The sequence below is a fragment of the Herpailurus yagouaroundi genome, unplaced genomic scaffold (genome assembly GCF_014898765.1).
Source record: "Herpailurus yagouaroundi ecotype Mexico unplaced genomic scaffold, PumYag 196, whole genome shotgun sequence".
Classification (NCBI taxonomy): domain Eukaryota; kingdom Metazoa; phylum Chordata; class Mammalia; order Carnivora; family Felidae; genus Herpailurus; species Herpailurus yagouaroundi.
This window is the reverse complement of record NW_024412427.1, coordinates 34985655-35006593: the sequence shown is the minus strand read 5'-3', so window position 1 is coordinate 35006593 and position 20939 is coordinate 34985655. Positions and strand designations below refer to the sequence as shown.

At 44.3% G+C, this 20939-nt stretch overlaps 1 protein-coding gene and 1 long non-coding RNA gene across 2 annotated transcripts; both read right to left on the bottom strand.

Annotated features, from left to right (window-relative positions):
* Positions 1-766: 766 nt before the first annotated feature.
* On the bottom strand, positions 767-5946 carry CSTL1 (cystatin like 1). Its single transcript, XM_040447876.1, has 4 exons — positions 5859-5946; positions 4803-5219; positions 1613-1726; positions 767-884 (listed from the first exon to the last, which is right to left on the bottom strand). Exons 2-4 carry the CDS (start codon positions 5019-5021, stop codon positions 801-803), a joined length of 417 nt encoding a protein of 138 aa, XP_040303810.1. The 5' UTR covers positions 5022-5219; positions 5859-5946; the 3' UTR covers positions 767-800.
* Positions 5947-6035: 89 nt separating this feature from the next.
* Positions 6036-14219, bottom strand: LOC121012569 (uncharacterized). Its single transcript, XR_005782170.1, has 4 exons — positions 13978-14219; positions 11724-11888; positions 8245-8462; positions 6036-7400 (listed from the first exon to the last, which is right to left on the bottom strand). It is a non-coding gene; the product is annotated as an uncharacterized LOC121012569 (long non-coding RNA).
* Between the last annotated feature and the right edge of the window lie 6720 nt (positions 14220-20939).

Here is a 20939-nt window from a genome sequence, read left to right as displayed (position 1 = left end):
TTTCTTCTGGAAGTCTGAAGTTTGGACACATGCTAGGCAGAGGCTCCCTATGTGTGCACTCCAGGGAAAATCTGTGGCACTCAGTCTCTGCTGAGCTTCCCTGGGAAACACATTTTACACATGTTATCACAACTCACTGCTGGAGAATTAAGTGCATTCATGTGATTTCATCAGGAGAGGACTCTGGAAACCTGCATCTAGTTCCCCAAAACTTCTCCCCATCAGCCTTTTCTCTCTGCTGGTTTTGTCTTGTATCCTTTCACTGTAATAAGCCATAGCTATGAGTACAACTGTATGCTGTGTCCTGGGGGTCCTCCTACTGAGTTACTGGACTAGTGAACTTGGGGACCTCAGCCACGCTCACAAAGATGTGCAAGTCCCAGAGAGTGTGGGGAAGAAACAGAGATCCTGCGAGCTCAGGCCAGAGGTCAGGATGTGCCAGAATCACAACTCTCAGAGATATGTGCCAAGGTAGAAAAACTATGTGTTTCTTCCAAAGAGCTAACAGCCTTCTGTTCAAATTGTACCAGCCCCCTAAAGGCCACTGAACATGTGCATGAGTGAGTGTGAGTGTGTAAGCATATGAGTGTGTGCATGAGTGTGGGTGTGTGAGACTGCATATGTGTAAGTGTGCCGGTGTCTGCATGCATTGTGAGTACACATGCATGTATGTGACTGTGTGCAAGTGTGAGTGGGTGTGTGGAGACCCTGCTGAGAGGGAATGAGGCCTTTCAGAAGTCTAATAGAAAGTGCACAGGTGGCCATCTAAGTTTTCATCAAAGATCTTTGCACCGATACATTCAAGCCTCCAGACAGGAGTTGTTCCAGAGTTGGTAGTAGTTCATCCAGGGCACAGTGTACACCAAAAAATCACAAATGAAACTCTGTGGAAGGAGAAAGAAAACCACTTTTTGAAGGTAAACAAAAAGCTTTTGCCCTCGCCCCAAGCCCTTGTCTGGGGAGTCTGGACCAGTCACTGTTATCTGCACACTGACCACATGGGTGGGGGTATCTGCTCACAGTCATGTTGTGGGGCGGAGTGGGGCCAGCCTGAACAGGGATGTCACCATGGGTGCTCCTTGCCCAGTTACTTGGGACCTGGAACAGGTGTGCCTGGCGCTTGCAGCCCAGTAGGACATGGGGATGAGGTCTGTGCAGGACATCAGTCCTCCTGCACCTGCATTCAGGCACAGAGGGTTCCTCATGTCTGCCAGCATGCAGGTGGTATCACCAGGAGGAACTGGGAAAAGGCAGAAAAGATGGGCAGAGGTTGGAAGATGAGATGGAAACTAGACAATCCTCACGGACTGGAGAGTGTGAGCCAAGGCAGAGTAAATCGCCAGGGAAAGTAAACCAATTCCACTTGAGGACCAGGATGGGACTAGGAGAGGAGACAGAAGGTCTGTGGCCAAAGCTGTACGAGCTTCAGGTGGGGAGACTGCCCATTCTTCCTCCCACCTCTGAACACCTCCAGTGGCATCAGGAGACCCTCAGGCTATCCCTCACCCTGCCCATATCCACATAGCTGGAAAAGCTGTCAATGTCCAATTCTGGTCTACTTTTAAGATTTTTACTTTTCCCCCTTTGATCAGAAGGCCCTGCCACCACACACCTTTTTCAGCTTTTTTTTGTTTTGAATGGGGCATGAATGGTTTCTTGTGCCATTCCTCTCACATTTGGTCCGGCTAATCTTCACAGTGACCATATACTCCACTCCAGTCGTCAGCTACTAAGAAATAGTGCCACTATTAGTATTGACTCCAAGCATCCATTTGCTGGACCTCTCCAAGTAAGGCTAGGATGAGATAAAGCCCCAGGAACCACAGCCCCTCTTCCCAGAGGTCATCCACCAAAAGCATGGCTCCCTCTTCAAGTCAGCATGGCCCCTGCCAATCCCCAGCATGTGCAGAGCCCTGCCCCTTGCTCTGGACCAGCTTCACTGCTACAGCCACAGATGGCTTCTCACCTATCTCCCTTGCATCCCCAGGATTAGGGAGGCAAGACATGGAGCTTGGCTGCCAGCAGTCCAGAATACCCACCACATCTGTACATGTGATCCTCAGAATACCTACAGGTGCATCTTGTCTCAGCTTCATCCATGTTATTCCTCCCTACTCTCCTTCCCAACCAACCTGAATGGAAGTTTAGCAACAGAGCTGAAAAACACAGGCTTAGGAACTGAACTGATTTGGGGCCTTCATTCCCCACCTACTAACACTTTGCCTTTGAGCAAATGCCCAGCAGCCTCCAATTCAACTACAGAGTCCAGATAATTGTGACTGCTCAAGGAGTTGTTGCCTAGGCTAAAGAGAAGCATGCTTCTTGCTGAATGCACAAAGAAAATTTTAAAATAACTTATTATGGATTATTAAATATTTTAGCAAAGTGTGGGGAACATTACTCTGAAGCAGCAATGGAGTTGGGGAAAGCAACAGAAGATAACAGAATTGTGCTACAGTTCTGGCTTTGACCCCTGCCAACTCTATCTCCTTGGCCAAGCCCTGCCACCTCCCTGACTCAGTTTTCTCATCTAGAGAATGGGGAGAAGAGTGAATGTGTAAACCATGGAGAACACACACCAGGGTTATTCCCAGCTGTTGGGATCTGTCTTCTTGTGCTCATGTTCAAGTGTCAGGCTGTGAGGACACAGGCAGGGAGTCTGGGAAAAGTGGAGTCAAGTGTCAGGTAGGGAGGCTGGGAAAGCCCTTTGTGGCAGGGAGGACCCACAACCTGAAATGAAACTCTAATCAATGCTTTGGTGAGTCATGTTCTCTGTTGGAAATAGCTGGATCCCTCAAGTCAATGTACAGGATAGAGATCTCTGCCTGGGGGAGGGGAGAAACTCCTGGAAGTTCCCTGCTTCCTTGTCCCAGTGTTGGGTCAAACCAAAGGAGAAGCCTTGGCACTCTCGCAGGTGGGTGGAAGTGGAAGGAGAGTGTGCCCACACTGCCCCTGGAGGAAACTGTCCTCAGAAAAGCACAGGGCGGTTGTAGGGGAAGGAGGCCCGAGGGTAGTGTTGGCATCCTGGTTCCACCATCTGCTACTGGAAGAACTTCCAGATGCAGGGCTCCAAGCTCTTCATCAAAGGACAGTTCCATCCAGGCATTGGCATCCTGCAGGGCTTTCACATGGACCTTCATCATGCTCTGTATGTATGAAAAATCTAAAACCCTGGCCATGAATTTTACTAACATTGCAGTGTGCAGGGTGCCTGGGTGGCTCAGTCGGTTAAGTGTCAGCTCAAGTCATGATCTCATGGTTTGTGAGTTTGATCCCCAAGTCAGGCTCTGTGCTGACAGCTCAGAGCCTGGAGCCTGCTTCGGATTCTGTGTCTCCCTCTCTCTCTGCCCATCTCCTGCTCACGCTCAGTCTCTCTCTGTGTCTCAAAAAAAAAAAAGTTAAAAAAAATTAACATTTCAGTGTGCAAAATGTTTTCTTATTTATTATTAGACTGCACTGCTAGATAATAAGAAGAATGATCAAGTAAGACAATTATTTTCATGAGTGCTGCTTCACTCATTCTGCCCACTTGCAGGTGAGGAAACTGAGGCCTGGAGAGTATGGGTGGCATTTGACCAAGATCCCACAATTAGGAGGACCTAGAGCCTGGGTGCAGGCAGCCCACCAGGCCCACCTCCTATACCCCTCTGTAAGGTATTAGGACAGAGGTAATCATGTGGTAAAAGGACCCTTAACCCAGGTCACTGCCACCAAGGGGCACACACATGCTGTTCTTTCATCCATTTGAATGACATCAAAAGTTTGCTCATAAACTATTATTTTAGAGTTAACTGTTAATAATAATGGGCTGACTCCACAAGACAGGCCTTCTGGGATTCCCAATTTGGCAAGATCTTTGGTCAACAGCCACCACCTTGTGGCCAAGTCACTTCAGTGTTCTTGGTCCTGATAAGCACCACCTTGGGGCAAAAGTATGTGACTGAAACAGGGACGGGCTGATGTCCACACACTATGATGTCAGGCATGCTTTGTGTCACACTAACACTGCCCAACTCTCTCTGTTCCCTGCCCTTGCTGGTTCCTCCTGTTCCCACTGCCCCTCTCTCTGGCCAGATACCTTTTCTCCTGTCAATCTTTTTTTTCCAAATTGTATTAATTGAACTAAAATGTGCTATTGTTTCTGCCCTCACTTACATATAGTTTACCATGTAAATTTGAGGGACAGTTGGACCCACAAAAATGGTTTTCAAATAACTTTTTTTCTCTCTCATTCCCGATTAATATATTTCACAGAAGCTTTGTATTCAAAACACATAAAAAGAGAAATGATCTGGTTGAAGCCTATCCCTCACTCCTCCTCTTCCCTCCACCCAAAAAAAACCCTCTGTACAATTTCGGATTTCTGTAGAATACGGCTAGAAATTCCAAACTCTACAGCCCTGAGCATTGAAAAACTATTGTTGAGGGGGAACCTATAGAGAATATTTATATTTTAACAAAGCATACCATTAAAATAAACAAAATCATCCTCATTTGCTGTCACTCTGGCAGGACTAATTTCAGAATTAAAAAGGCAATTCTTCCCAAGGAAGAATAGTTGAGAACCCCAGGGGCCATCTTTAGACCAAGAGTGACAGAGTTTCATTCCAGTCCTCAGGCTGGCATTTCAAAAGCATTGCTAAGGCAGTTCTGGGGTCCAAACAACTGCAAAGCATGCTCATCCTAAGTGAAGCCTCCCCCTGCCTTGGTGAAACCATCACTTGGTTCTCTCTGGGAGCCATACCATGTCCCCGCATATCCAAATGGGCACAGCCCATATCCAGAGAAACCGAGGCACAAACCTGCATCTGACTTCGAAGTAGCTTGTCAACTTGAAATAAGTAGGTGTCATTGCTAGCATTGTTGTAGGTTTCAATGAAGAACTTGAGGGTTGAATTCATGTTTTTCACGCTCGTGGACTTCTCCTGGAAGCCTTCCCACCTTTGAAAGTGACCCAGCCTGGCTGCCAGGACGAGAGCAGCCAACAGCAACAGAGGATTCCTCCAGGATCCAACACCCATCTCACAGCCTCAGAAATCTCCTATCCGCTGCACCTGCCAGGGCGGGCTGGGGCCAGGCTGTAACTCGCTCACCTTCCTACAGCAGTCTTCACCAAGTGGGCTTTCCCAGGTTAAATGGAGATTGAGAACCCAACCTCCTCTTTCAAGGCTCTACCATAATCTGACCAAAGGACCAAACCGTGGTGCTCCTGGGTGGCTCTGTTGGTTGAGCATTAGACTCTTGATTTTGGCTCAGGTCATAATCTCTCAATTCATGAGATCGAGCCCATGACAGGCTCTGTGCTGATGGTGTGAAACATGCTTGGGATTCTCCCCCTCTCTCTGCCCCTCCCCTGCTTGCATGCATGCATGTGTTCTCTCTCTCTCTCTCTCTCTCTCTCTCTCTCTCTCTCAATAAACAAAGATTAAAGGAAAAACAAAAGGACCAACCCATGAAATCTCCCTGGATGGTTGCCCAATTCACTCTCAGGTCCATACATTTTCCACATATTTATGACACCAGCTTGGTTCCCTTAGTTATTCAGACAAGCATAATTTCTAAACACCTTGCCAAAATGGGCAAGACCCTCTCCCTACCCTCACATCTATTGAGGAATAAAGCCCCCAAAACAGAGCCTTACAGTGCTATGCAGTAAGAAGCATATTGGACAGAGAAGTTCCAGTTGTGGAAATTGGGGAAGGTTTATAGAGAAGGTAATATTTGAACTGGGCTATGAGGAATCAGGGACATGGGACAGGGCATGATACATTCTATTTGCCTTCTGTGGGCTCTACCTGTCTAACCTGGCCATCAACTATTCCTCGTGCCTCCTTTAGGGACAGGTTTTCTTTACTAACCTGCCACCTTTCTCACCACAGATTTCTGGCTGCTGGATCCCACTGTGCCTGCAGGCCCTGGCACCAGCTCTTGCTATATTGGTGTGACTCCAACAGAGCTTTGTGAGGTAATCTTGGCCTCCCTGTGAGGGAGGAATAAACCCTGATCCTTATTCACAGGTTAATCATGTGGCCCCCTGAAGGTTAGGTGCTACTTATGTCAAGCAAGAAAAATTCTCCTCTACCCTCTTTGGGTCTCTGGCTGGGCCTTAGAATTAACTAGCAGGAGAAAAACATGGTTTAATTGACCTTTTATATATACATGGGAAACTTCACAAGAGAATGAGGATGTGAAGTGGCCAGAACAAGATGCTTGCATACCCTGTAGACAAGGAAATAATAAATGTGTGAAGAATTAACAAGACAATGGAGTTGAGACTAGGGGTAATAAATGGTGAAGAAGTTATAAGGCTTGTTTATACAGGCTTCTTGACCCTGAATTCCGTGTCTCCAGAGAAAAGGATGTCCTCCATGTCCATGTACCAGGAGGGTGTCTTTCACATGAGAGGTTTGTCTCCTATTTTCAAGGAAGGAGGGCTAAGGAGGGGGTCAGAGTATCCTTCCTGTTTCACCGTTTCCTAAAACTCCTTTGTCTTAAAATCTTCAATGCGCCAAGGTGCCATATTTTGGCATAGTATGTCCTGAACCCCATCACCTGCACTCAGAAGGCTGTAATAGCTTCCTATTCTAAAAACTTTTGTTAAGGTGGGACCCTAAATGGGATCCTGAAGAAAAAAAAATAGTGGGACAATTGATGAAATGTGAAGAAAGTCTGTAGATCAGTTCATAGCATTGCGCCAATGGTAACTTTCTAGTTTTTACCATTTCACTGTAGTTACAAAAGATACTAACATTTGGGAAAGTGGGATGAAGTGTATATAACAAAATTCACACAACTTTTGTTGCCTTTTTCTAAGTCTGAAATTATTTCAAATAAAGGTTAAAATGTTCAAAAATAAATAGGACCTGTCTTTGAGAAGCAGCACCACCTAGCAGTCCAACTCTCCTGGGTTCAGATCCCTTGCTAGGTGACTCTAGGAGAGGCAGTTAATCTCTGAGTCTCAGTTTCTTCATCTATAATATGAGAATGGGGAAAACTACTAATCTTGGTTTGTGGTGGAGACTAAATCCATGTAGCAAACAACTGTTCCCAGGTCAGGCATCAGTCAGTGCTCAGAAACATCCTCTGGGTGATTCTTTCATGACTCTGAACCCAAACGCTGAAGCCCATAGTGATTTGCATGCCAACTGCCCTGGAACACAGACCACCTAGTGAAAATCCTACTAGACATGTTATGACATCCTCCCCTGACCCTCAGAGGCTGCCTTGTAGGACTTGCCCAGCTGATGGAGGTGTCTGCTTTGGAACACTCTGACCCAGAGCTGCAAGAGTGCCATTGTCAAATAGATACATAAGTATTCTGAGTAATATGTGTGAGTATTCAGACCTGGACAAGGGCAGCCTGTCCTGGAAACCTGAGATATGCCCATCAGACCATGGACCTGAGGAAGGAAAAGTAACATTCATTGGGCTATATTAGAAAATATAAGAAGATGGGGCTAAATACATTTAAAAAAATGATCTACTTATAGAAATATGCACCTTGGTCACGTCCATAAAGTAAGAGAAAAATGAGTCCCCAGTAATTTCCATGGAATAAGAAAAAAATATTTAGACCCTGGTGATATCCATAGAATAAAACAGAAAACAGGGATCTTTTCTGTCATTTCTGGAGTTCTTTGACTTATAGCAGCATAAATCCAATCTCCACCAGTCTCCACATGGCCTTCTTTTCTGTCTCTTTGTCTCAGATTTCTCCCTTCTTTCCCTTAAGAATACCAGTCATTGGATTTGGGACCTACCCTAAATCCAATATGATCTCACCTTAAGGTCCTTAATTAGGCCTGCAAAGACTCTATATCCAAATAAGTTCACATTCATGAGTAGTAGGGGCTAGGATTTGCACATATATTTTTGGGGACCACAGTTCACCCCACTAAAATGTCCACCAAATAAGAGAAATTTGGGAGTATGGACGTGTCCATGTGTATTAGTTTCCCATGGTTTTGTAACAAATTACCTCGATATTGGTGGTTTAAAACCACAGAAATGTATTATCTTACCATTCTGGAGGCCAGAAATCTGAAGTCATTTTCACTAGACCAAAATCAAGGTGTTGACTGGGTTGAACTCCCTCCAGAGGCTCTGGGGGAAAATCCACTGGATGCTACTATTCCTTGGCTTATGGCCACATCACCCCAGTCTCTATTTCTGTGGGCATATGACCTCCTTCTCTTCTGTCTGCCTCCCTTTTATAAGGAAATATGGATGGCATTTAAGACCCACCTGAAAAATCCTGAATGATCTGTCTCAAGATCTTGAACTCAATCACATCTGTAAAGTCCTTCTTTACCACGTAAGACAATGCTCACAAGCTCCAGGAGTTAGGATGTGGACATCTTATAGTGGGTTATTATTCATCTCTCCACATCATGGATTCAGGGAAAATAGGAGGGGTGATTATTTCCCTGGAAGGAAGGAGAACAGTGGCCCTGGTGATGCCCCTGGAGAAGGGAAAAATGAAAATAAACACATCCATGGAAATGGAGGGAAATAGGAGGCCTCATCAATTCTATGCTTAATGTCCATGGAGTAAGTGAAAAATAGGGGATCTGATAATACTCATGGGATAAGATGAAGATAGGGGACCAGCATTATATCGATGGATCAGAGGAAAAATACAGGAGGACAAATGATTTCCATAGATTGAGGGGGAAATGGTGGTTTTGGTTATGTCCATGGAATGAAGAGAAAATAGGATTCCAATAATGCTTGTGGTGTAAGGGATAAGCAGGATATTTGGTTAAAATCACAGAATAAAGAGTAAATAAATTGCCTGGCTATATCCAGAATAGACTGCAAGAAAATACAGCAGTATAATGCCCATAAAGTGAGGGGGAAATGGAGGACCCTAGTCATGTCCATGGAATATGGTGAAAATAAGGGGCCTGAAAATGTTCATGAATTAAGATTAAAAACACTGAGCCTGATAAATCCATGGAAAAGGAAACTATTAGGCTTGATTATATCCATGCACTGAGGAGAAAATACAGTGCTGAGCATGTCCCTGTAACATGGGAAAGTAGGGGACCTCGTTATATCAATAGAATAGGGGAAAAGCAGAGTGCCTTGGCCATATCTATGGAATGAAAGGAAAATAGGCAGCCCCATTGTGTCCATATAAAAAGAAAAAAATAGAGATAGTGACTATGTCTATGTAGTGAGGGGAATATAGGGACCCTGGCCATGTCCATGGAATGTGAGTATGCAAAAGATGGGAAACAGGGAACCTGATATGCCCATGCATGAAGAAGAAAATAGGAAGCCTAATAGTGTCTGTGAAACAAGGAAGGGCATGGGGGTCTCACTCTTTCCCATGGAATAAAGGGAAAATAGAAGCCCTAGATGTCCAGGAATAAGAAGAAAATTGGAAAGATGGCCATGTCCATGGAATAAGGGGAAAACATGTGACCTGGTTAAGTCTATGAAAGTCTATAAGGAAGAAATGACAGGGAATGATTATATCTATTTAATAGGGGGACACAGGGAGCCTGTTCATGTCTAAGGAATTAGAGAAAAGTAGGGTTTCTAGATATTTCCATGAAAAAGGGAAAGTAGGTAACAAGGAAAAACTCAGCTTCCCACCTGGGTAGGGAAAACGCCAGCTCCTCCCTATGGTCTTTTTCTCCCATGAGTATCCTTTTCCATCTTGCAAAATATACTTTCTGACATTTCTGGCTGCCAAATATGTGGGGGTTTTCCCCACAACAAGCAATTCTCTCCAACACTAGTCCACTCTGCCTGTAAACAGGTGAAGGGATCAGTCTTAGAAGATTGCCCCACCATCACCACCACCTTCAGATGCCAGGTGCAATTCCAGGTTGTCAGCTATGCTTCTGACCAACTTCTTATAAACCTGACATTCCCATGGCCCACTTTTGGGTTCAATTAATTTCCTAGTCTGGTTCATAGAACTCAAGGAAACACTTTTACCAGTTACCTTATAAAAGGATATGACAAAGGATATAGATGAACATCCAGATGGAAGGAAGGTATAAGACAAGGTATTTGGGAAGGCTTCCATGCCCTATCTTTGAGGGCAACTCTCCTGGTACCTTCACATGATGACCAACCTGGAAGCTCTCAAAACCCTATATTTTAGGTATTTTATGGAGGCTTAATCATGTAGGCATGATCTATCACTGACTCCATTTTTAGCCCTTCTCCCTTCTCAAGAGAGTGGGGGACAGGGCTAAAAATTCCAAGTTTCTAAACATGGGTTGTTCTGTATGATGGCCAGCCTCCATCCAGGAACCCATCTAAAGTCACCTCATTAGAACAAAAGGCACTCCTATCACCTAGGAAATACAAAAATTTCAGGAGCTCTATGCCAGGAACCAGGTAAAGACCAAATATTAGAACAAAAGATGCTCTTAGTTCTCTTACCACTTAGGAAATTACAAGAGTTTCAGTTCTGTGCCAGAACCAGAGGCAGACACCAATATATATATTTTCTATTTTCTATTAAACAGGAAACTTGATTATGTCCATGAATAATGGGGAGGTAGAGGTCCTGGCTCTATATATGCCTTGTCATGTCCACTAAACAAGGAGACAATAGAGAATCTATTTACTTTCATCAAATAATAGGAAATTGTGTTGCCTGGTTACAGCTGTGGGAGAAGAGGAACTAGGGACCCTGATTTTTTTCCATGGAATAAAGGTACATTAGGGACACCTGAGTGGCTCAGTCAGTTAAGCACCTGACTCTTGATCTCAGCTCAGGCCTTGATCTCAGGGACGTGAGTTTGAGCCCCACATTGGGTTCTGCGCTGGCAGCACAGAGCCTGCTTGAGATCCTCTCTCTTTCCCTCACTCTCTGCCCTTCCCTCCCTCACTCTGTCTCTGTCTCTCTCAAAATAAACAAATAAACTTAAAAAAAATATTAAATATAAAAAGCAAAGAAAAGACTGGCCTTATCCAGAGCCACGGAGGGGCAAGTATGAGAAGATTGAGGCCTGAACCTCAGCCCCTCCCACCTTCCTGGGCCCAGGCCACCTTCTCATTTGCTGCTGCACGATCCAGAGGAAAACAGTCAACCTTGTTAGTAGTTGGTGCTTAAGAAAGAATAAGCATCTTTCCAAGAACCCAGAACACCTGGCCTTCTGAGTCACAGGATGAACCTGGTAGCAGTGCCACTGCTGGAGCAGTCATAGTGGCAAGTGCATGGAATTTGTCTTCCATCAGCCTACAGCTGCGTGGTTTGTGGTTAACATGGTGGGAATGTATGGGGAGCTATCTGTGAGCTGCACAACTTCCTGGTTTTGTCTTTTGCCAACCAGGCTTGGAAATTCTTTGTCAGGCTGCTCCCAGGGAAAAATTAGCAGGAAATAGAGGGAGAATGTGTCTTATCACTGCAGACAGTAAGGTTCTGCTTGTGTGGGCTGAGGAGTTTGGAAATGGGGAGTTTCCTGGCTGTGGTTTTTAATCCACTCCTCCATCTTATCTTATCATTCCTGACCCTCCACCCCAGATGAACTTCTTAGGCTCCTCCTTGATCCCAACTCCCTTGGGCTGGCATAGACCACTCATCAGCCTGGTCAAAACATTGTTCATCATGATATGCTTCTGATTGGAAACCTGAAGTGTAGTGCCACTGCTCCCCAAAGCAGGAAGGGACCTGGAGGTCATCTAGCAGGTGAGAATCCATGCCCTAGGATGCCAGGCATGTTCCAGGACAGATAGCCAAGTAGACCATCCCCTACCCAGCCAGGCTGAGTCCAGACATCCAGGCTGGTCAGTTCTGTTCTCACTGTGGAGTCTGGAGCTGCTATGAGGGGTCGGAGAGATGCAGAGCAGAGTCAGATGTGAGGCAGCCCTTCCACTGTTGCTTGGCAGCTGCTTTACCTTCTGAGTCTCAGTTTCCTCATCTGTAAAATTTATATAATAGTAAATACATCAGATTATTGTAAAAGGTGCAGAAGTGCCTGGCATAGTGCCTGGTACACAGGGCCATGTTGACTATTTCAAGAAGGGGAAACCTCCTCCAAGAAGCCATGGAGGTGCAGCAGGTAGAACTTCCCTGGGGCTCCAGGCTATTTTCTGTGATCTCCCCCCTCCTGCCCTCTCTCTATCCCTGTCACCATTGACATCATAGGGGCTGAGAGAAGATGATGTGACAACTCTCAGAGAACAAATATGCCCTTGTAAATAGCAGGGTTGATCTCATTTGGGTTCTTCTCCCACCTTCTTTCTTTCTTTCTTTCTTTCTTTCTTTCTTTCTTTCTTTCTTTCTTTCTTTCTTTCATTCATTCAAGCACTGTTTGATAAACTCTTCTTTGTCCTGCTCTCAACCAGCTGCTGACCTGGATATTACCCTGACAAGAAGCAAATCTATTTGAGACCCACCCTGTCACCAGAAACCCTTCAAAGCCATCCCAGCAAGGAGCAATCTGCCGTCTGGGTACCTGTTTGAGTACTCTCCCAAGGGAAGCTGCAAGGAAGCATTGCCCAGGCTACCAGCAGTAGCCCCCACTGAAGCCCTGAGCCCCTGAGCCCTCATCCTGGGGCTGCAGCAGAAGGACGTGGCTGATATTGGCTGGAGATGCCCACTGGTCCTGGGGAGCAGGCCAGCAGCAGGCACAGAATGCCAACAATGACAAGGTGGTACTACAGATGGCTCAGAGCTGGCATTGCCCCAAAAGGCTCAGTGTACATTTTCTCTTTCCAGACAAGGAAACCTGAGAAACCACGAGGCTCAGAATGTCAGAGATGTCACGAGAGACAGAACATTCTCACTGTCTCTGTAGGATCTCCACCTGGGGACCCAGGGTGGCATGGTTTGTTGGCAGGCCATCATCCTTCGTGCAGCCTTTGGTCTCATTTCTTTTTCTTTTCTTTTCTTTTTTTTTTTTTTTTTTTTTTTGATTTTTAAGTTTATTTATTTATTTGGAGAGAGAGAGAGCATGGGCAGGGGATGGCCAGGGAGAGAGAGGGAGACAGAATCTCAAGCAGGCTCTGCACTGTCAGTGCAGAGCCTGACACGGGGCCTGAACTCGGAACTGTGAGATCATGACCTGAGCCGAGATCAAGAGTCAGGCACTTAACTGACTGAGCCACCTAGGAGCCCTACTTTTGTTGTCCTTTCTGCAGCTGTTTCACTTGTGCAGCATTAGTTTACCAGCTCCTTAGCAGGCTATGCCATTTAAGTAACCATCACGTCTCATTTCGAAAGCAAATAAAAGGCATGCAGGCTCTGCAGACTGTTGTGCTCCAGCTTCTGGTCTCCTGCTCTACTGCTGTTTTCCATAAGTACTCCGCCATCTTCTGACACAACAAGCGGCCAATGCTGAAGCAGGCCAAAACTTTGTTGTAACCTTCAAGTCTTCAAGTTCAAGTCCTTTGCTCATCTTTTCTATTTGGTTGTTTGCCTTCCATTGATTTGTAGGATTTATTTATCCTTAGTAATAATTATTTTGGGGTTTATTTACTGTAAATATCTTTTTCTGGGTTGTGGTTTTGTCTTTTCATTTCAGTTATGCTATGTTAGTGAAAAGAAATCCTTAATCTTAATGGAGTGGATGTATTGATTTTTTTCTCTTATGGTTTGCAATTTTGATGTCTCATTTAGGAAATCAAGGTCATGAAGCTACTTTCCTGTATTTTCATTTAAAACTTCTAAAATTTTTCACCTGAAATTCATGTGACATTGTCAACTATACTTCAATTTAAAAAAAGCAAAAAATTCTAAAAGTTTTAAAGTTAAGCATTTCACACTTATGTCCATAACCATTAATATTTTTTGTGCATGGTGTGTTTGCTAATATCTTGTTCAGAATTCTTTTATCCATGTTCATGACTAAGACTGGCCCAAGATTTTCCTTTCTCATATGAGACTTTTATAGTTTGAGTTTCAAGGTTACACCCCATACAACAAGCTGGGGAGTGTGTCAATCAGGGTCCCCACAATAAACAGAGGTACACTCACTATAGGAAGGTTTATTTATTGGAGGTACTTACAGTGCTGCAGGTGCAAGGGAATCCAGGGCACATGGTTGTCATTTGCTGGAAGATGAGGGAAGCGATCTAGACATCAGAGAGCCTCAGCTAACCACCCTGCAGAAGGGCTGGGAAACAAATGCCATGATCTCACTCACCTGCTGCCCTCCATTGTATGCTGGGCATCTCATTGGCCTAATGCAACAAGATACCAGAAGACACAGGACCCTATTGATGGAGCCCCTGTAGGTCAGCATGCTAGGGCAGAGAACAGTATAAAGCAGGATAGTGACTGGGATGGAGAAGAGGGGTTGCAAGATGATCTTAATCCTATAGAAGAGTTGCTAGTCTTTTACTTTTTTTGCCTATTCCTTTTAGGGATTGGGAAAGATAGATTCTATATCTGGCTTCATTTCATTTTCTTTATTGAGAAAGCCTCCCAGTATACAGCTAATTTTCATCAATCAAAATAAATATGGTCTATAAAGTCGCCATAAACACTGAGTTAACAAATACTGAACTATTGCATCTAAGGAGAGCACAAGTTTGGTTCCTTTGAGTCTCTGGTCACATTTTTGCCAACCCATTAACACATAACCTTGTTTTATACGTACTTCTATTTAAAGACACTTTATTTGACCTACATCTTGACTAGTTAACATTGAATTCATAGCCACCCATAGCCACCAAAAAAGTACAAAAACGTGGAAACCATGGCACTAAATAGACCATGAGAAAAATACTTATTACAGTATGAAAGCCAAAAACAAAAACAAAAACAAAAACAAACCAAACAAACAAACACAAAAAAGACAATGTTGCCTTGTCCAGCCTAAGCTGAAAAGATGTATATCAGGTCACTTCAATTTTTCACTGCTCTGCATATGTCCATAAATGACTAGAAATGCCATAGTATTCATTTGGGGATTACAAATAAATTTTAGCGAATAGGCAAATTCACAAGTATAGAATCCATATGGGACGTGTAGGTGGCTCAGTTGGTTAAGCATCTGACTTCAGCTTAGGGCATGATCTCACAGTTCATGGGTTTGAGGCGTGCATCAGGCTCTGTGCTGACAGGGTTGCAAGATGATCTTAATCCTCTAGAAGAGTTGCTAGTCTTCTCTGCAATGAAGTCTGCTTCGGATTCTGTGTCTCCCTCTCTCTGCCCCTCCCCTGTTCAGCCTCTCTCTCTCTCTCTCTTTCTCTCTCTCTCTCTCAAAAGTAAATAAATAAACATTAAAATTTAAAAGCAAATATAGAATCCACGAATGCTGAGCATTAACTGTATTTTCAAATGCAGAGCATTTGTATTGTATTTACAACAGTGTAGAGTGGGCTTATGAAGGCTCAGTTCTTTCAGACTGAGTATGAAGAGATGTTAGCACCACACCCTAAATAAGCTTGTGACCGTGTGACCACTGATAGGAAACTCCTTCTTCATTTTGGGACAAACCCGACTATTTTGGTAATAGGCAAATAGGATGAACCCCCAATGTGTCATAATAGGAAAGGGTTATATAAAATTTGTGCAAAGAACTATTATCCATCAACAATTCATTGCAAAGACTGGTAGCAATCTTGAAAATGCTTATGTTTCCTAAACAGACAAAATACAAATATACACTGTGATAATATCTGCATATTTATAGGTTTAATAAAGATTTGATAGGAAACATATACGTAAAAATGAATAGAAGTGAATAGAAAAGAATTCTCCTAAATTTTTTTTTTTTTTTGGGGGGGACAGAGAGAGACAGAGCATGAACGGGGGAGGGGCAGAGAGAGAGGGAGACACAGGATCGGAAACAGGCTCCAGGCTCTGAGCCATCAGCCCAGAGCCTGATGCGGGGCTCGAACTCACGGACTGCGAGATCGTGACCTGGCTGAAGTCGGACGCTTAACCGACTGTGCCACCCAGGCGCCCCAAAATTTATTTTAATTAAAGAAGTTTAAATCAATTAAATTAAAATAATAATGTGAAAGGAAATCAAAATGGTCCAGGAAATAAACCATTTTTCTCTGTAAGCCGTTGTGCCTACAGCTCAGAACCATAACTCTGGGAAGAAACATATTGAGCCTATAGGAGAAAGGTCTTAGAATTTATCATATAAAAAAGTTGGGGCATCTTTGTTTTATACCCATTTGCCATTTTTAAAGTTTATTTATTTATTTAGAAAGAGAAGCACACGAGCAGAGGAGGGGCAGAGAGGAAGAGAGAATCCCAAGCAGGCTCTGTGCTATCAGCACAGAGCCCAACTCAGGGCTGGATCTCACAAACCCTGACATCATGACCTGAACAGAGATCAAGAGTCAGACACGTAACCTACTGAGCCACCCAGGTACCATTTGCCACTTTTAAAAACATCCAGTTAATTTCAAAATGTGTTCTGGAATTTCAAATCAGTTAATGAAAAGAATAACATTAATTAATGACATAATGGTTTTTTTTTCAGAAGTATTTACTTGAACTTAATTTACTATCTTCTATGTTTCCTCTAACAGATACTTTGTATATTTAATTTTGCCTTTTCTAATTCTTTGGTCTAAATTTTACAGAATAATTTCTCAAGAAAATGGTAAATAATATCAACAAAGCTGTCTTCAGGAATATTTGTAGCAATTTCAACACAGCATGAAATGTCTCAAACACACACATACATACATACGCTAACTACTGTTTGTTTGAAAGTTTAAAAAATATATAATAAAAAACACATCAAATTATCCCCCTGAAGTTTCCCATTCATTGCTCTCAGGTTTTGCGAGTCCACGAGGAAAATGAAAAGAATCACTGTAAATAGAGTAATTAAATTCTATCCTCAAAGCTGCACAAAGTACAGAAGCCCAACCTCATCAACATGAATAGGGAACATTTATTTTCATTAATTAATTACTTGGATGCTTTTGGGTGAAGAGCTTTCTGGAATGAATTATTTTCTTACCTGTCTTCTAAAGGGTACAACACTAGAGGAGCCCTGGCCTTGTCCCTTCCAATGCCTCTGAGCCACTCTTAGGTTACAGACAGAAGTGAAGCTGAGATATCACTGGAGGAGGCAGCTGAAGATGGGGCAGACCCTCTAGGGATTCGAAGGCCCTTGGAGGTGAGGGGCTGCTCCCCAGCCTGGGGGCTGTAGCTTCACAGTTTTGTCAATGCAACCAGGGTGGGGACTGGCTCCCTTGAATATAACTCTGGGGGGCTTAACACATCTGCAAATCCTTAGAGACACTCCCCTTGAATATGGGTGAGCTTGAGCTATTTGCTTTAGGGAAACAGAAATGATGCCTTGGAATTTCAGAGATTAAGTCATAAAGGTAATCCAGCAGCTGCCTGGCTCCCCTCCCCCCATCACTTTTGGAGCCCTGAACACCATGTAAATGTTCAGAGAGAAATACCAGGAGCCTCAGCTGCTCTGGTCTTTCATGTCTTCCTATCCCAGGCAGCAAGCATTAGCAGAAAGCCCTGAGGTGACCCCAGCTCCAGCTACTACCTGAAAGAGAGACCCCCAACTTGATGGGGTCTCAGATGCCACCCATCTGAGCCCAGTCAGCCCCCAGAACCACAAGTGATGATACTAATAAATGATCATTGTAGTTTGACACCACTAAGTTTGAAGTGGCAACCAGAACCCCAAGTATACAGTTATCCACAGATGACAATGCTGATTTATGAATTTGTAATGAACACCACGACTGTGCATGGGCACCAGACTATGCCTATTGGTCGTCACTGCATACACTCCCTGTCTTAGTTTCCCAGAAGTAGACCTTGAGACACGGATTCCAGTGGAAGCAATTTCCTGGAAGGTGACGCCAGAAGGCAGCATTGGTAGGAGTATGGGGAGAGGCAAGGGAAGAAAGTCAATAAAGAGTACAGAACTAGCAACCTTCTCCTGTGAGCACTACTGTATGTAATGAGTGGGGCTCATTACCGCTGGGAAACTACACAAGACAGTGTGAAACATTGCTCAGAGATGTCCCGCCAGAAAATTATCTTCCAATTTTCCAACACTCATTGATTGAGGGCTGCTCGTGGAAGGCCAAGAGGCATTAATTCCTCTATTAGTGTAGTTAATTAATCCTCCCCACTTCTCCAGCATTCAAGCAGAGCAGGCTGGAAGGCCAAAGAGAACACTTAGGAGAACTCCAGGTGCTGGCAGTTGGGACACACAGGCATGGGAACACCCAATGCTAGTCATGGCCAGAAGTTTCCTACAGACTTTAGAATCAGAGGGAAGGGAGGTGGGTGACACTAAATGAACTGGTACCACTTAGTAACTGGTACCTGCTGTTCAGCTGCGGGTAGGGCAGTAGTAGCAGGAGCCAGCTACACTCAGCTCTAGGGAGATACTCACCCAGGGCACTGGGCACCTGCACTGGTCACTGAAGACACCAGCCCACGCAATCCTGGAAGTACAATGCATTTGTGCCTTCTGCACCTTCCCTTAGTGCTAGTCTCCACACAGGACTCTAGCCATGCTGCACCCCCTACTGTGAACACGTGCAGATGGCCACATCTTGTTTTTCACACAGATAATTTTCTGACTCTGCCTCTCTTAGAGCTGTCTTTTCTCAGATGGCTTCAGCCTTGCCTTTGCAGACCACCTCTCAGGGTGAATAGAGGGATACTTGACATTGCAATTTAACCTCCTGTCTGTTCATTCAGTCTAAATGTCTGTGTGTCTACCCTGATCATAGGGGAAGACCTACAGATCCTGCTTGGTTCTGCCTGGTTCAGGGTGCAAGCTTCTCCTTTCCTGCTCCATCTTCTCAGTAACTGTCTGAAATCTTTTCTTCTAAATGCCCAGAGTTGCTGAAAGGCAAAGTATATCTAAGTCAGCATTGTCCACTAGGTTATGCTTTAAATAGAAATGTTCTGTATCTGTGTAGTCCAATATGGTAGCTGACTAGCTACATGTGGCCATTGAGCAGTTGAAATGTGGCTAGTGTGACTGATGAATGAAATTTTACATTTGATTTCATATTATTTGATTTACATTTAAATGGCCACTTGTGGTGAGTGGCCATCATCCTGGTCAGCACAGGTGTAGGTCCTTTGGACCTACTCTAGGACGGCTCCTACTTGAGGGCCTCACGCCCTCCCTGGCCCACATGAGAGCAGGTCTCCATTTCTCTCCTGCTTGGTGGATTCCTTATCTGTCTCTCAGCCATCCTTACTCTGTGAGGTTTGCCTCTCTGCCCTGCCACATCCCCTAATCTAGCCTCTGGGAGAAGAAACATGTGCTCTACACAACAATTACAGCTTGAAGTTTTTATGCCACTTGGGTGTGGACTGGGGAAGGATGTGCCTGACAGAAAGAAGAGAATGAAGGAAATACCCAAACATAAAAAATGTCACTATGTGCCCTGCCACTCTTAACTGCATGTTCTGGTTTGGAGGAGGCAGTCCATTCCATCTCCTTTTGAGCTGACCACAGATTTGAAAATCTAGAACTGTGTGCTTGACAATAGCAGCAGAGAGTTCCTTTTAAAATGTACATTTCCTAGATCTCAACTTCAGGAGATCCTAACAGAAAAAGCCAGTGGCTTAGGAATCAGTATTTCTTGAACATCCTTTGGAGTTTCTGCATTGGGCCAGCTTTGGGAGCTGCTTTATTCAACATAATGATGCCGCACTTAAGAGCTTTTGAGTTGGCCTCACTCTGTGAAAATCCCTGTGGACTGCTCTGCTTTGCAAGTGCTTATTTCCAGTTTTGCAGTTTTTCTCATTACTCCTGCATTTACTGCCACCTCTAATTTCCTGCCTCCTTTTTCTCCAATACTGCTTCAAAAGCACACAAATTGGGACTTCGAAGTTAGAGTATTGTATGTAGTAATAGTAAGTAAACCCTGCTTGAAGATCTGATAGAGTGATTCTAGAGCACCTTCAATGTATGAACTCTGCGATCTATGCTTTAGTTACCTTTCAAGGAGTTTCACCCTTGTTGTCTTGCTCTCTAAAGATAGACTTCATTTTCTTAGATATATATTGTGTTCCAGTGCCCACAGTGTATTTATTAATAGTTTAATGTTGTCACAAGTTCTCATTTGGCAGTGATTTTCATATTTGCTTCACCACCTCTGCTTTAGCATTGCCAAATAAATGGTCTAGACTTTGTATTTAAAAAAACAAAAACAAAAGCAAAAAACAAAACAAAACAAAACAAACAAAAAAACACCTCCCTCCCGGACAGGCCTGGAAATTGTTGGCACACGATAGCATCTATCTATGGACAGTCTTCCTGGCAGGCAGAATTGTGCTCCAGAAGACTCACCCCCTATGGCCAGCACCACGTAAAGGATACGAAAGTTCAAAGCCTCCCATCCATAGAAAATAATTCAATTAGAAGAGTGGATTACGCATATATAGCATAAATGCAACTCATTTATAACCAAGGAGGAGAGGGCCAACATAAGGCTGAAATATGGGGAGACTGAAAAATAACTCTGAATTTATATTGGGGAAAATGATTACATTCTTAAACGCCTTGCTCTGGAGATAAAAATGGCTCTCTCTGCCAGCTGTTGCTGGCGGGTGGGTGGGTGGATAGGCATCACATGGTTAATGAAATTGCTTTTGGTGGCTGCGTTACATTCCCCTTTGCAAAATTTGCGCGTAGGTTGAACGTTCCAATCTGTTATCCTCCGTTTGCTCAACCATCCCATTGCCAGGTTATCAGTCGTGGTGAGCAGGGATTCCTGAACCAACGTGAGGCTGCATGTTTGAGGTTATCCTTACTGGAAAGCCACGGGGCATTTTCCATTTCCCCGTATACTTGAAAGATTAAAGTTCACCTTGGACTAAGACCCATGCAGAGAGTCACGCCCCCCATCTCGAAATCCCGGGCGCCGCTAGTCCGCTAGCTCAGATCTCCACCCGGCCCGGCTCAGCGGCCTTCTGGGAATTGTAGTTGAGGCCTCGCGCATCTCCGCCGCCAGTGACCAGCCTTGGACTACAAGTCCCGATAGGCCTTGCGCGCCAT